The 16,686-nt window shown below is 37.7% G+C and overlaps 1 protein-coding gene across 1 annotated transcript in view; it reads left to right on the plus strand.

Moving 5' to 3' along the window:
- The window catches only part of col11a1b (collagen, type XI, alpha 1b), a 132,353-nt gene extending 115,913 nt beyond the window's left edge, over positions 1-16,440 (plus strand). Inside the window, exons 52-67 of the mRNA XM_049476727.1 lie at positions 89-142; positions 343-396; positions 1,985-2,038; positions 4,926-4,979; positions 6,224-6,331; positions 7,280-7,333; positions 7,434-7,487; positions 8,465-8,572; positions 8,711-8,764; positions 8,874-8,909; positions 9,214-9,267; positions 9,537-9,810; positions 10,213-10,325; positions 11,312-11,380; positions 11,461-11,694; positions 12,944-16,440. Of these exons, the coding sequence (XP_049332684.1) occupies positions 89-142; positions 343-396; positions 1,985-2,038; positions 4,926-4,979; positions 6,224-6,331; positions 7,280-7,333; positions 7,434-7,487; positions 8,465-8,572; positions 8,711-8,764; positions 8,874-8,909; positions 9,214-9,267; positions 9,537-9,810; positions 10,213-10,325; positions 11,312-11,380; positions 11,461-11,694; positions 12,944-13,090 (1,521 nt within the window). The 3' untranslated portion in view covers positions 13,091-16,440. The remainder of the gene's footprint in view (positions 1-88; positions 143-342; positions 397-1,984; positions 2,039-4,925; positions 4,980-6,223; positions 6,332-7,279; positions 7,334-7,433; positions 7,488-8,464; positions 8,573-8,710; positions 8,765-8,873; positions 8,910-9,213; positions 9,268-9,536; positions 9,811-10,212; positions 10,326-11,311; positions 11,381-11,460; positions 11,695-12,943) is intronic.
- The last annotated feature ends 246 nt before the right edge of the window (positions 16,441-16,686 follow it).

Below are 16,686 nucleotides of genomic sequence, written 5' to 3' on the forward strand. Positions count from 1 at the left end.
CAATACAGCATGTTGTATCAACAAAATCATAAATATATAGTTATTTTTTATGTTTAACATTTTTAACTAAGTCTTCTTCTGCTTTCAGGGACCAATCGGCTTCCCTGGAGACCCAGGTCCCCCTGGTGAGCCTGGAGTTGGTGTAAGTTACATTATGTTGTTTTAAAATAAACTCAATTACAAGACAATTAATAAAGATTATCTGCAACATGGTTCTGTTTAGAAACTATAGAAGGAATAAAGACTTAAAAAAGTAAAAAGAGGTTTTATTGTATTATATGCTAATGTGAACCAGTGGAGGATTAAATTGTAATATATTTTTTTTAATATTCTGCCTCACAGGGGATCGATGGTCTTCCTGGGGATAAAGGAGATGATGGAGAAGCTGGTCAGCCTGTAAGAACTTCATTATTTCTGTATATTCTGTTGTAGAAAGGTTTGATCTTCTTGATTGATTTAGGCTAAATGCTAAGACGCTAACTCTACAACCCTAGAGTTTTATAGTTCATAACTGCAGTATATATTCAGTATTTTAACATTAAATTGGACAGAAATTAGGCTGGGTGAATTAAATTAAACAGGTATTGGAAAGGAATTAGGCCAGACGTGGGCAAGAATTTTAAATAATTAGATTGGACTGGAATTAAACTAGAATTGGAAGGAAATTTGGTAAAAAATAAATAATAAAGATTTTCCAAGAATTGGGGTAGATAATTAGGCACAATTGGGTAGGAATTAGACAGAAATGTGGCAGAGATTAAGATGATTGTTGCAAGAAATGGTAAGAAATTTGGTGGGATTAGACAGGAATCAAACTAGGTAAAAAGTTTAAAAGATTTTTAAAGGATTAGGTTAGAAATAGACTGGACAGATATTAGGCAGAATCTTGGGTGAAATGATGTTATATTTAAGAAGAGTTGGACAAGACTTTACCAGAAGAAGGATGGATATATAGGTGCAGAAATTAGGTTGGATTGGCAGGAGTTGGGCGGGACTAGGTAAAAATAATTGGTTGGGATTTTCCAAGGATTGGGCTAGAAATAGTCAGGATTTGAGTGCAATTGTGCTATATTTTAGAAGAAATAGGCAAGAAATTACCAAGAAATAGGCTGGAATTTGGAAGGAATTAGGGTGGATTGGGAAGAAATTAGGCTGAACTAAGGAAGGAATTGGGGTTTATAATTAGGCATAAATTGGATAGGAATTAGACAAAAAGCTGTCTAGAATTAGGCTGGACATTGCATGAAATTAGACAGGGATTGGGGAGGAATCAGGCCAGACTTGGGCAGAATGTTTTAGGAATTGACCAGAGAATAGTCTAGATTTTGGTTGTAAATTGCCTGGAATCTAACTTTTGTAGGAATTAGACAGAAATCCCACTGGATTCTGGCCAAAATTGGAGTTAGGTGGGCTTGAGAATGGATTGGTAAGAAAGTTGGTGAAAAATTGCCTAGAATTAGCCTAGACTTTGGGAGAATTGGGAGATTTGGCCAGGAACTCACCTCAACACCTCAATTTCTTGCAAATCTTATTGGCAATTTCTTTTTAGTGGTACTGCAGGTAAATTTCTAGACCCTCTTTTTGTGGATCAGGATTTGGATTGCTATCTGATTGCTATGTTCCAACTGAACCAGTTTAATTACTGTCAGACACTTTACTTTACTTTACTTTACTTCAGAAAACAGCTTTATTTGTGTAAATATCAGATTTTTCATACATCTTCATTTCTACAGTTGTTTCAGAGCGAGCTGAGCTCTATAAACTGTTCTTTTCCCCTCAGAACAGGCTTATCGTTTGGCAGCACTAAAGTAAATGTAGAGAAATAAAAAGCGGGAGCGTGCCAGTGCACTGGCATCTGGGTACAATCAGGAAAAAACAAATATAAACACAGTTAAATGGTTCTGATTGGGGATCGCTCTCCGATACTTACAGGCCAGGGCTTCATTACTGGATCAGTAAATCTAATCCAGATTTATTTCCGCAGGGTCCTCCCGGTCCATCTGGTGAAGCTGGCCCCCCAGGACCCCCTGGGAAGAGAGTAAGTACCCCTAAGTTGGTTCTGTGGTTTTAATTCTGTTTCTGTTTGCCGGTTCTGTTGGCGCTGGTCCGGCTTGTCTGCTGGGACTCACTTCTCTAAATGAGTTCTGTTGCACTCTATTGTCTAAAGGCAGTTAAAAAGTGTTTTACGAGCAGAAGTTCAGATTTTTGCACCATCTGTCTCTAATGTTTTGGCTGTAAATCTTTGTAAAGTGGAACAATGGACCCCTAAAGCTTCAAACCGACCAGAACAGGACACACTCCTCACAGCGGAATTCTAATTATATAAAGATATATTTGCTTTTAACATGAATTCAGATCATCACTGTGTGCTGTGGTCGGTCTGGGCCTGGGCAGTAACAATATAAATAAATATCAGTATATTTTAAACTAATATACACTCTATACATGTGTTGGATTGGGCTAGAATTAGACTGGACTTGGACAGATATTAGACAGGATTAGACAAGAATTGACCAGAAATTAAGCTGGACTTTGGCTAGAAATCGCCTGAAATTTGGCAGAAATTGGGCTGAAATTTTGTAGAAATTGGGTAAGAATTTGGCAAAAATTAGACTGTACTGAAATTAGACTGTATGGAATAAGGCAGTAATTACTGTATTTTTTGCACTATTGGGCTCACTATCAATAAATGTGTAATGTTTGGTCTATTTTCATAAATAAGGCGCACCGGACTATATAGCGCATTTTAAGAGACACTATAAGGAACTTCTTATTCAGCAGGTCTCACCAGTGGGTGGGGGGTAAATTAACTAAGTTAAGTATAGCTAAGCTAAGTAAACAAAACTGTAATTCTTAAAAAAACCATTTTAATTTAAAGTTAAATGAGTGCTGGATGTTTATCTACACAAATTCCTCTCCTTAAAACTCCTTATTTGGGTGAGTAAAGTGCTCCCGTTTATTAACAGTAAGCTTAGATTTCCTCATTTCTCCAGCACTAAGGCTGGAGCTTTAGCATTAGTGACTAACTGCTCCAGCAGTGCTAGTCAGGGTTAGGAGCAGGAGAGTTTAAGTAGAATTTAGCATAGTTAACGGCTAATGCTAATGCTGTTACAGTCTTGGAAGTCTGTGTAGATTAACATCCAGCACTCATGTAATTTTAAAAGAAAATGTTTTTTTTTTAAGAATAACAGTTTTTTTTAGTAAACTTAGCTTTACAGGTATTGCATTAACAGGAAAACATGGCGACACCCTTCTTCCTTACTAGTGTTGCATAAAATGTGCCTTATAATCTGGTGCACCTTATGATTAAACTAGACCAGAAAATAGACGTTTATTAATAGCGCACCCTAAAATCTGATGGGATTTATAGTGTGAAAAATACGGTAATAATTATATTATAAACAGATAAATACATTTCTGGTGCTGTCTACCATGTTATCTGGAAGTGAATAAGAGCTGATGTGCTGCTGTCCAGTTTATTAATGGCTTTATTCTCATGTTATTGATTAAGGCGTGTGCAGGCAGGTCATTTCCAATAATAACTGCTCACCCACATGAATGAACTGAACCTGAATCTGCAACCTGAAACCTGAACATACATATCTTATATTTCACTTCTAATTTGCATTAGAAGTTTTATACGGATCATTTCCACTGTAACCTTCAGTCTCAGGTATGATTTTTTTCGGGTTGGGTGAGGATGTTCATCTGTCTCCTGATTGCTGAGTGGATCCGTTATATATCTGCATAAATGAGCCGTTTAATTTGAGCAGCTTGATTTGACACTTTTCCGCTCAGTGATTCACTAAACTATTCGAGCTCCATTACTTTTAGAAGTTGTTTTTATAAGAACTTTTGCAGAGATAAAAGTAAGTTTACTTGGAAAACTCTACTGTAACTAAAAGGAGGTTCTAGTTTAGTACCTGTCCCTGTTTCTGGCTTTATGCTCATGTAAATTAAGGTCACTGGTTTATACTGATTACATACAGCACACCTGCTCCAACTAATCAACTACAACTAGCTTATCAACTAACTATCTGCCCTCACTGAGGCGAGCTGAGTGATGCAGCAGGAAAACTAGCATTACAGTGCTACTCCAGAACTACAGCGCTAACCCAGCTAACTGAAGAACCACAGAGCTCTAGACCTGCTAACTGAAGAACCACAGAGTCTTAAAACTCTTAACGCAAAAATGCTTAATGTGGGTTTTCTTTTTGCTGAAACATATTATAAGGACAGATCTTAACGTGGCTTAATGTGTTAAAACAACAAGCCAGAAACACCAAACATCTTATTTTTTTTCACTGCATAATAAACTTAATCAGAATCTATAAATCATTTTAACCCACATTACTAACCCACTGTAAAATCCAGAGAGGTGGGGAGTAACAGGCTGGATGAGGAGCTCCAGTAACAGTAAATAATGTATTTTGAGTTTGCTGGTGTAGCTGGTCTGTCATGTATATACAGGGTGGTGTTGGACTAGTATAATTAGAGCTCATACCGGTAGAGTAGAGTGTAAAACATGCCAGTATAACTGGTCTCAGCTACACTGGTAAAACGTGTTACAGCGTTTAAAGCTGGTTCCTGGGAAACCCTGTGGGTGAACATTATTCTGCTGAAAAATGCTGCTGCTATCAGCTGGAAGTTCTGCAGGAGAGAAAGCAGCAACACATGGATCTGCAGGATGTTCTGCACAGATCACTGAGATCACTGTTAGTGTTCCTCCTATCACTACTAGGAGTGACTGACTGTCACTGTACAAGATGCTCCTCAGATCATCAATCACACCTGCAGTTTACAGTGTGAACTCTTCAGTCCAGGTCAAACATAGGCAATTGTGAAGGAATGACTGTCACTGTATGAGATGCTCCTCAGATCATATTTTTTTGCTATGCTAACACATTAGCATGTTTCTGTTACAGGGTCCCGCTGGTCGAGCTGGAACTGAAGGGAAACAAGGAGAAAAAGGTTCTAAGGTAAGTCAGAATCTGCTCGGCGCGTACTTTAAACCAAATGGTGATCAGTTAAACTCGGATTAGCCAAAAAGTAGGTCTTAGGCCCAAATCCCATTTCACTTGTCCCTAAAACTTTGCCACAATCTTCTGTTTTGCATATTTTTAGGCCTATGATTAAGGATTAGGGTGTCCTAATTCTCAGAGCAATAGAGAGATAGGGTGAAGTATTAAGTGGGCAGAGATTTTTTAGGAGAAATCTTATGTAGTATATGTAGTTTGTATGTATTAAGACCCTATTCTTCATAAGAAGCATAAGAAGCATCTAGATTCAAGATTTTAATATTTAAATATTTATTTAAAAAAATAATTCGTTTTTTCGCAAAATGCAATAAATCCATGCCAAGTTTTTTTTCCCAAAATGTCTTATATATCCTTTGGCATCAAAATTTCATTAACGAACAAGACATTAACACTGTAAAATCCCCAAAATCACGTTACATTAATGTGCTGTAGTGTAGTGTTGTGTAGTGTGGTGTAGTATAGTGTGTGTGTGTGTGTCTTTGTGTGAACTGCAGATGACAGCGGGCATTTCCCCCCCTTCTGAACGCCTCATTTTCTTTACCTTTTCACGTACATGAGACTTTTTTGATGGCTTTCTCTTTTTTTTCAATAACTGCTTCATGAACAGGCTCCTCTATACCATCAAACCCGTTCATTTTCGCAGATTTTGAGAGTGAAAAACGAAAGTGAAAGTAGGCTACACGAAATACCGGCAAGGTCAACAGGGCGCGTGTTATGATGTTTACATTAGATAGCTCGTGGAATGCTGCCCTGTGATTGGATGAGGGGAGATGTGGCGTTTTGCGGGAAATCAAGACTGGCGTTTGTTGCGTTTTGGAAAGAAAGAGAGAAAGCAGGGCAGTATTACACGGCGGGTGTGGCGTTTTGATGAAAATTGAATATTGGCTTTTCAAGAGTGGTCACATAACATTCTGATTCTGGCTCTAACTCATTTTTTTTTTTAAATGGCGTTTATCGCGTTTTGCAATCAAACTCTTCATATATAGTTATACATAGTAATATATAAACATTTATGATCATGTATAATTAAATATAGTCATACTAATAGTCACATATAGTCGTGTATAATCATATATAATCATATATAGACATATATAATCATATATAGTTATAAATAGTTATATATAGTCCTGTATAAGTGCAGGACTGATTGCTGATTGGTCAGTTTCTCTGTTTACCTGCAGGGAGATCCAGGTGCTGAAGGACCTGCAGGTAAAACCGGACCTGTTGGACCTCAGGGACCCCCCGGCAAGCCTGGTGCTGATGGTCTGAGAGGCATCCCCGGCCCTGTGGTGAGATACTGTGATAAACATGTGCTCCTGTGTTACAGTGAAGGAATGAGTTAATAAATTAACTAAGGCCACTAGTGATTCTGAATATTAGTACTGAATAATATGAAAAAAAAGTTGTGTGGAATTGTGTGATAACTCATTTTCTGATATTGATGTGAAAAACAATAAACCTACAAGGTTTCACTGTTCTATACAACCCAGTATAAGTATAATAACAATAAAGTTACATTACGTTTAATATAATTAAAATCCTGATAAAGGATTTTACCACCTACTATACCTCACTCTGCCTCACTCTGTTACATATCTCTGCAATTCTTTTATAAATGTTATATTTATATTGTACTTAAATAAAGAATAAAAAGAACAAATGACATTGTTATTCAGTATAATTCAGTATTATTCAGTATTATTCAGTATAATGCAGTATTATTTAGTATTATTAAATATTATTTAGTATTTCTCAGTATATAATTCACTATAATTCTGTGTTAAGTATTATGCAGCATAATTCAGCATAATTGAGCATTATACAGTATATATCTGTTTTATTTAGTATAATTCAGTATAAATCAGTATAATTCAGTATTATACAGTATTATACAGTATACTAATTTATTCGGTATAATTCAGTACAATGCAGTATAATGCAGTATAATTCAGTATTATACAGTATCATTTAGTATTATACACTAATACAGTACTATACAGTATAATTCAGTTTTATTCAGTAGTATACAGTATTATTCAGCATTTTTATTTTTTTTCCAGTATTATTCAGTATACTTTGGTATAATTCAGTATTACTCAGCATTATTCAGTATTATACAGTATAATTCAGGATTATTCAGTTTAATTCAGTATTATACAGTATAATTCAGGATTATTCAGTTTAATTCAGTATTATACAGTATAATTCAGGTGTAAATCATGTTTTATATCCTGTAGGGAGAGCAAGGACTTCCTGGAGCTTCTGGTCAGGACGGACCCCCCGGACCCCTGGTAACTTGTGGAAAACAGACTAAATTTTTACTAAATTCACTTTAAAAATCTCTTTATTCATTAATTTAATGTTTGATTTTGGTTGATGTGTGTTTTGTAGGGTCCCCCCGGTCTGCCCGGTCTGAAAGGTGACCCAGGCTCTAAGGGAGAAAAGGTACATTATTTTTTTTCCCTTCTGAACGGTGTTATTTATAATAAATTGAGGGAATGAGATGCAGTAAGAGTGAAATGGCCTCTAAAAGACTAAACTGTGAACAGCAGTGTATAATTTCCTGGGTTGTTGTGGTGCAGGAGAGCAGCAGTACGAGTGTAAACACACCCTGAATTACAGCTTTTTATAAACACTAAAGACCCATTTCTCTTTTTAGCGTGTTTTATTATATTCTAAAAGGAATAAAGACTCTGGGTTGTGCTGAGCTCAGGATCTGTAGGAGCGTCAGGAGTTTATAACTCTATATTACAGAGCTGTGCTGATTAAACTCAGATTCATAAACACCACAGTATACGCCTGTTAATCTGCAGCGTGAGCTGGAACATAAGTGCCTAAGCATATAAAGAAGTAAGGATTTAAGTGCCTCAAAGCAGCTCAAACATCACAACAGATATAAAATCACATCTTTATATTTATTATTAATACATGGTATTATCTGTGTGGGATTTTACGGTAGGGTTAGGCAGTATTAAAGTCCAGCCTTCAGTTTTAAGCCAAAATATTGGAAACATACGCTCAGATTACTGTTAAAAAATCTATCTATCTATCTATATATATATATATATATATATATATATATATATATATATATATTTCTACCTATCTATCTATATATATATATATATATATTGGAAACATGCGCTCAGATTACTGTTTAAAAATCTATCTATCTATATATATATATATATATTTCTACCTATATATCTATATATATATATATATATATATATATATATTTCTATCTATATACATGTCTATTTATCTGTCTGTCTGCCTGCCTGTCTGTCTCTGTCTGTCTCTCTCTGTGTATCTGTGTCTATCTAGCTATATGTCTGTCTGTCTGTCTATCTCTACCTGTCTATCTGTATGTCTGTACTATTATATATGCAGGTATATAATGTGCTGTTTTTTCTTCTCAGGGTCATCCTGGTCTGATTGGTCTGATTGGACCTCCAGGTGAACCCGGAGAGAAAGGAGACCGAGGATTACCTGGACCTCAAGGAACAGGTGGAGGAAAAGGCGACCCTGTAAGTAACCACCAATCAGTAAATCAATCAATAAATAAATAAATAAATAAATAAATAAAAAGTGACCACCAACCCAAACACACACCTGTAACACCTGTGCCTGGATATCCTGTAACACCTGTACTGATGTGTTTGCAGGGTATTGGAGGTAACCCCGGTCCCGTTGGTCCTCCAGGACCTCCCGGTATTCCTGTAAGTTTAATTATCTGCAGTGTTAAACTTCACTCTGATTGGACTGTTAAAATGTCAGGTGATTAAGCTTGTTAACCTCGTTAACCTGGTTCCTCTCTCTGCTCGTTAGGGAACTCAAGGTCAGAAGGGATCTAAAGGATCGAGTGTAAGTACCTGAGCCTCAGTGATCTTCTCTCACACCTCGTTTAGAACAATGCTAAAGCTAATTTAGCTTAGCTAACGTTATTATCCTGGTCCTGTACAGCTAATATACAGCACTGATTCCTCTAACAGTAGGGTTTTACCAGAGGAAACACTGCTATATAAATAAATGAAAATCCCTGAACTGAAAACATTTTAAGTTATAATAAATTACTGATTTCCAGCAGTGATGTAATATTTAATGTGTAATATGTAAAAATATATGTGGTAATTGCACAACCTAAACGTAATATTTTATGGTTCTAAAGGGTTCCGCTGGTCAGAAGGGAGAACCTGGTTTGATTGGACCCCCTGGACCACCTGTAAGTATAATATTCTATCATCAGAAACATTTAGAATAATACAGTACACACTTACTAACATCTAATTACTTATACAGTTAATTACATCTACTTTAGAATAGATGTAATTGACGATACGATACAGATCATGATACAGAGATTATACAGTTGATAGCTGGGGTTAGCAGGAGGCTACAGTAATACTATAATACTCACCTCTGAACGGTGAAAGAGGGCTAGGGGTAAATAATAGGGTAGATAATAGGGTAAATGTTAATGTTTTTTCTCAGGGTCCTCCTGGAGATATCATCCAGCCGCTGCCGATCCAGATGAGTAAGAAGTCTCGCAGATCTCCGGACGAGCAGCAGGACGATCCGGCGGCGGGGACAGGGGAGATGATGATGGACTACGGGCCGGAGGGGATGGAGGGACTGGAGGACGTGTTCGGGTCCCTCAACAACCTGAAGCAGGACATCGAGCGCATGAAGTTCCCCCTCGGTACCCAAGACAACCCAGCCAGAACCTGCAAAGACCTGCAGCTCAGCCAACCAGAATTCACCGACGGTACCAACACACACACACACACACACACTGTACACACTACACACACACTATACACTATACACACACACACACACACACTGTACACACTACACACACACACACCACTGCTACTGAGAGTTAACCATACAGAGCAGAAATTATATATATTCAATACAATATATATATATATATATATATATATACATATATATTATATTATATTATATATATATATATTTATTTATTTATTTATTTTTACATATTGTAATCAATGTGATGAAAGTGATTTATATAAATCACTAATATGTTGATATTAAATACAGTGTGTGTGTGTTTGTTGTGTGTGTGTGTGTGTGTGTGTGTGTGTGTGTGTGTTTGTTGTGTGTGTGTGTGTGTGTGTGTGTGTGTGTGTGTGTTCTGTAGGGGAGTACTGGATCGATCCTAATATGGGTTGTATAGGCGACTCGTTTAAAGTGTACTGTAACTTCACTGCAGGAGGAGAAACCTGTATCTACCCCGATAAAAAGTCCTCAGGGGTGAGTATCATCTACTAATACACAATAAAAGTCCTCCTGTCCAGGCTCCGCCCACCGGTGGGTTATTCACACCTGAACACTGTGCTGGATGATCAGATCAGCAGGGACACGCAGTAACAGCAGGTGGAGCTGAGAACAGGCTGAAGGATAGACTGTGGGTAGAGTGAGGTAATACAGGGTAGTGTGATTTAGTGTGAGGCAGTGTGAGGCAGTGTGAGGCAGTGTGAGGTAGCCTGAGGTAGCCTGAGGTAGTGTGAGGTAGTGTGAGGTAGCGTGAGGGTAGAGCGAAGTAAAGTAGAGTGTGGTAGAGTGAGTATAGTGTTTTAGAATGAGGTAAAAGATAGTGTGAAGGAGTGAGGTATGGTAAGAGAGTGAGGATAGAATATGGTAGAGTGAGGTAGATTACAGTAGACTGGGGTAGAATGAGGGACGGTAAAGTGAGGCAAAATGTGGTAGAGTGATGTACAACGAGGTAGAGTGATGCTAGAGCGAGGTAGACCGAGGTAGATCAAGGTAAAGTGAGGTAGATTGAGTTAGAGTGTTGTATAATTATGCAGAGTGAGGTAGGGTGATGCTAGAGTGAGGTAGATTGAGGTAAATTTAGGTAAATTCAGGTAAAGTGAGGTAGAGTGAGGGTAGAGTTATATATAATAATTTAGAGTGAAGTAAAGTGAGGTAAAGTAAGGTAGATTGAGGGTAACGTGAGGTAGAGTGAGGTAATGTGAGGTAGAGTGAGGTAATGTGTGGTAGAGTGAGGTAGAGTGCTGTTTTAAACCCTTAGTACGGGATTATAGATCTTTACAGAACACTGAAAATAAGACCCCATTCAACACTAACCGGCATTAATAAACAGATTAGTGGGAGGGGCTTAAATGAGGTGGAGTTTAAAGGGGTGCAGCTTACGGGGGCGGAGTCAGTGATTGTAGTTCAGCCTATTTCTGTTTGTGTTTATTGGGGACTCTCTTTTCGTTTGTTTCTCCTCTCAGGTGAGAATATCGAACTGGCCGAAGGAGAGTCCGGGTTCGTGGTTCAGTGAGTTTAAACGAGGGAAAATCGTGAGTTGAATCAGATTTTAATCTGCTTTATTATTTATCATTTTTGTTTTGTTATTTATTATTTTATCTCTGACCCGCAGCTCTCCTACGTGGACGCTGAGGACAGTTCCATCACCTCGGTTCAGATGACGTTCCTGAAGCTGCTGAGCTCCTCGGCCCGGCAGAACTTCACCTACATCTGCCACCAGTCCGCCGCCTGGTACGACGCTAAAGCCGGCGGCTACGACAAGGCGCTGCGCTTCCTCGGCTCCAACGACGAGGAGATGTCCTACGACAACAATCCCTTTATCAAGGCCCTGTCAGACGGCTGCTCGGTAAAAATGCAGGATTTCACCACAAAACTCACACAAACAGAACCGTCAGAACCGCCAGAACCGGGGTTTAACGCTTTAACCGTAGAGCTCAGAGTTATCGCCTTCGCCAGATCCTCACTGTAGAGTCAACTTCTTAAATAAACTACTGATTTAAAGAAGCAGAAAGAAAAATATATTTATTACTTTTTTTTTTTATAGATAAGGTAGTCCTCAACCTTTTTCACAGCCCAAACAAATACAAAAAACATATAATCACTCGCTAAAATCTAAACAAATACAGCACAGCAATCTCTCTAACCCATCAAACTGATTATTTTGTGACTGTACTTTTCCCGACCAATCACGGTGATTTCACACCTACCTCATTTGGTCCGAAACAAAATAGTGTAAAAGTGTAGAAGGTGTTGTCACTGTCATCACCCATTAAACAATAAAAGAAGAAAAAATCTGAATGCAGTAGAGTGAGGTAGCATGGTTTTTAGATTTTGAGTTTGAGTAAGGGTAGAGTGAGGTAAGGTGAAGAAGTGCGGGACAAAGTGAGGTGAGGTAGGGTGAGGATAGAGGGATAGAGCAAAATAGAGTGATGGTTGAGTGTTGCAGAATGCAGTAGAGTGAATTAGAGTAAAGTAGAGTGAGAGTACAGTGAGGTTGTGTAAGTAAATGTGGGATAGAGTGAGGTAAGGTGAGGATAGAGTAATAGAGTGAAGTAGAGTATAAAAAGGAGTATTGCAGAATGCAGTAGAGTGAGGTAGCACGAGTTTGAGTAAGGGTAGAGTGAGGTATGGTGAGGAAGTGCAGGATAAAGTGAGGTGAGGTAGGGTGAGGATAGAGTGATGGAGTGAAGAAGAGTGATAGTTGAGCATTGCAGAATGCAGTAGAGTGAGGTAAAGTGAGGTAGCATAAGGTTCAGCCCAGCCCATTCATTAAGAAAGTTCAAACTCTGATTGGTTAAAATCAAGGCACAAGATAACACCTCACAACTTATACAAGCGTGGATGTTTTCTCAAGACTTCCGTCCCCTGAGGTGATGAATTCTTATTCAATACTTCAATACATCAGTTTAGGTACTGGATACTGCTGCTACTGCTGCCCTATTGCTTTTAGCATATCAGCGCCTGATTGATTGGTTTTTAATGATTGGTGATTTTTAATTGGTTGATTGGTTAATTGGTTGATTGGTTAATTGGTCATTGTTAATGAAGTTGATTATAGATTATTGATTAAAGCGTCTCTGTTTGTGTCTCTGCAGCTGAAGCAGGGTTACTCTAAGACGGTGTTGGAGTTGAACACGCCCCGTATCGATCAGGTTCCGATCATCGACGTGATGCTCAACGACTTCGGCGACGCCAACCAGCGGTTCGGGTTCGAGGTGGGAGCGGTCTGCTTCCTCGGCTAACGGCTAACAGGAGTGTGGACAGCCACCATCGCCACACACACACACACACACACATACACACTTCTGTTGGCCAATCCCGGCGCTCGCACCGGGTACCGTCAGGGGCACGCCCACCATCGCCCCCGTGTGGCCAATCGACTGAACCCTGCTCTCGGTGAACCAACGTGAGGAATAAAGACGTGAACTGACTGGAGAACAGCGGTGCACTTTCACCCCCCAACCAACCAACCAACCAATGGAGGATCACTCCCTCTCTCTCCGCCCCCAATGCCCAACAGCCAATCAACGAGCCCGACTTCACAGTTCTACAGTGTTACGTCACTAATTCTAGTGCCAGCAGCCTTAATCCAACGCCCAATCCCAATCCCACAACCCAAACATCCAATTTAACCCCTTAAACTGTTCAAGATCTGGATAAATAATTTCTGTTAGTTTTATATTAATTACTCATTAATTCATGTTCATTTACAGAAAAAATCATGACATTTTTTTCTTTATCTTTTCACTGAACTTTTACCTCTTTCATAAATTTTTAACTGAACTGCATCTCAAATCTTTCGGCTAAACCCTATTTTTAAGTTATTGACTAAACTTTTCTATTCATTTCTTTTACTGAACTTTACCTTTCATTTCATCACTAAACTTTACTTTTCTACATTTTTACTACTTTTCCATTAAGTTTTGACTCAACTTTAAATATTTGAATGATCTTTACTGTTCAAAGTTTAACAGAACTTTATCTTTGATTTTTGACTGAACTTTGTCTTTAACTTAATGACAGAACTTTAACTTTTTTTTATTTAACTTAACCATCTTTTTTATTTACTTTACCTTTAATTCTTGCTGAACATTACCTTTATTTTTTTATAACTTTAACTTTCATTTCATCACTAAACTTTACTTTCACATTTTTTAAACTTTCCATACATTTTTTACTAAACTTCAAATCTTTGACTGAACTTTACGTTTCAAATGTATTTTAACTGAACTTTATCATCAATTCTTTTATCAAACTTTTCCTTTGATTTTTGGCTAAACCTTGTCTTTACCTTAATGACTAAACCTTTTTACTAAACCTTATCTTTAATCATTAGCTGAACTTTTCCTTTTACATTTAAACTGAAGTTTACCTTTAAATGTAGCTTTAATCCGTTACTAACCTTTTCCTTTTACATTATAATTAACTTTATCTTTAAATTATTGCCTGAATTTTATCATTACTTTTTTTGCCTGAACTTTATCTTTAATGTTCCTTATTAAAGACTTTTCTGCAGTTTAAGGGGTTAATTTCCTCCCTCCGTCCCTTTATTTCCCGATATTTCTCCGATGTTTCTCAGATGTTCCTCCAGGTGCTCCTCAGTAATATTTCCCCAGATTTTAAGGTGCTAATGGAAAGTGTTTTGATATAAGTGTAATTATTATTTTGTACATTACTGTTCTTTCAGATCTTGCATGTGTATCAGAAATGCCTCTGACTCTTTCACTCGATGAAATGTTGGTCACTATACAGAGAGTTTCCTCTAGTTATCTATTTCTCCTTTTGTTTTTAATGTTTTAATTTTAAAAGTTTTAATCTGTCCCTGCTATCAATAAAACCAGCATTCCAAAACCTCCCCTCCTGTAAATACTGACCACTGTGCCCAGTTTACCTCCTGCTCCTCCCTCAGAGTTAAATACGCCACTAGAGTTCAGAAGTGGTATTCGAGTTAAAACTGTGGTAATTAGAATATTTCTACACAGTGACTGAAGGAGAACTCCACCCACTTTCCTTAAAATTCTCTGTAGAATTTAATCTGAGGTGAATCGACTCGAGAGACGATCAATTTGAGAGAATCAACTCAAGAAAACAGACTCAAGAGAACCGACTCATGAGCATCAACTCGAGAACTGATTCAATAGAAAATCAACTCAAAAGACAATCAAATCATGAGAATCGATTCAAGAAAGAATCAGCTTGGGATGAGTTGAATCTTGGCTTGAGAGAATCAACTCTAGAGAATTGACTCAAGAACATTTAATTTAGAGAATTGCCTCAAGAGAACTGATTCAATAGACGATCAACTCAAGCATCGACTCAAGAAAATCAGCTCTAGAGAATGGAATCAAGAGTATCGACTTTAGAGAATTGACTAAAGACAGAATTCAATCAAAAGAGAACAACTCAAGTCATTTGCCTCAAGGAAACTGACTCATGAGCATCAAAAGAACGGATTCAGTAGGCAGTCAACTCAAGGGTTGACTCAAGAAAATCTGCTCCAAAGAGCTGACTCAAGAGCATCGACTTTAGAGAGCTGACTCAAGAGATCTGATTCGAGAGACAGTCAACCCTGACATTGACTCAAAAAATTGACTAAATAAAGAGGGAATCAACTTGTCATTTGCCTCAACATAATTGACTTAAGAAAACTGACTCATGAGCATGGACTCAATTAACTCTAGAATCAACTCAAAAGACAAGAGAATCAAATCAAGAGAATCAACTTGGAATCAACTCAAGCATTGACTCACAAGAATAAGTTTTAGAAAATTGTAAGCATCAAATTTAGAGAATCAGCTTTAGACAAGAGCATCGTCTCGAAAGCACCGACTTGAAAGAATGAACCAAATATAACTGATTCAAGAGACAATCAACTCTAGAATCAACTCACGAGAATTGACTCAATCAACAAAATCTGATATTAACCCTAATTCTACATGTAATCTTCGCCATGGACCAATTTGTCCCGAATAATTGCATTATGAATGAATTGCATTTCATAAGCTTTATAAGATTGATAAACTGCGGGATTTTCTCCAACATTATCTCCCACTGTCTTGCGATGTTTTCTCAATTCTTCTTCGAGTATTCTAGGAAAACAGCAGCCAATCAGAACAGGTACAGTTTTCTTCTATTGTTCTCAAACAGACTCTGTTCACCTCTTAATCACTTAACCACACAGAGAATTCAGGAAAATCGGTGGATTTCTCCTTGTTTTTTATGAAGCACTAATTTCAGTCAGGGTGTTTAGGGGTGTGTATCACTCTCTGCTCTGTAAACACTGAAAGAGTGCGACATTAAACTCACATCTGACTCACACCTGCGCTTACACACCAATTAAACACGTCTAATCCATCGTGTTTAATTAATCAATTAAGTTAATTAATTAATGAGCTGTGTTTAGTAGGTGTGGAGGTGCAGGTGAGACAGGTCTTAATTCCGTAGGTTGTGTTTTTTTCAGTGCACAGTTAATTTAATATATAGGTAATAAATGTTGTGAATGCCGGTGTCGCCCACCTTTACCATGATGTTCTGTGATTGGAATTGGACGTGTTTTCAGACGTGCATCAGTATTAAAACTGGATTTTGAACCGCTGTGTATTAATGTTTGTGTTATTGGACTGTGTGTGTGTGTGTGTGTGTGTGTGTGTGTTCAGGTCATGTGATTTCTATCTTTATTTGTTTGATTTCTTTATATTTCATAATTTATGTAAAAGTGGAATAAATGTTTGGTATAAAGTAGATAGTTCTGCTAGATTCAGTTTCCCTGCTGATCTTTTAAAAATCACCTTCCAGCAACATGTGGTGATGATGATGATGATGATGATGATGAGAAAGA

The sequence above is a fragment of the Astyanax mexicanus genome, chromosome 4, assembly GCF_023375975.1.
Source record: "Astyanax mexicanus isolate ESR-SI-001 chromosome 4, AstMex3_surface, whole genome shotgun sequence".
In the NCBI taxonomy this organism is placed as follows: domain Eukaryota; kingdom Metazoa; phylum Chordata; class Actinopteri; order Characiformes; family Acestrorhamphidae; genus Astyanax; species Astyanax mexicanus.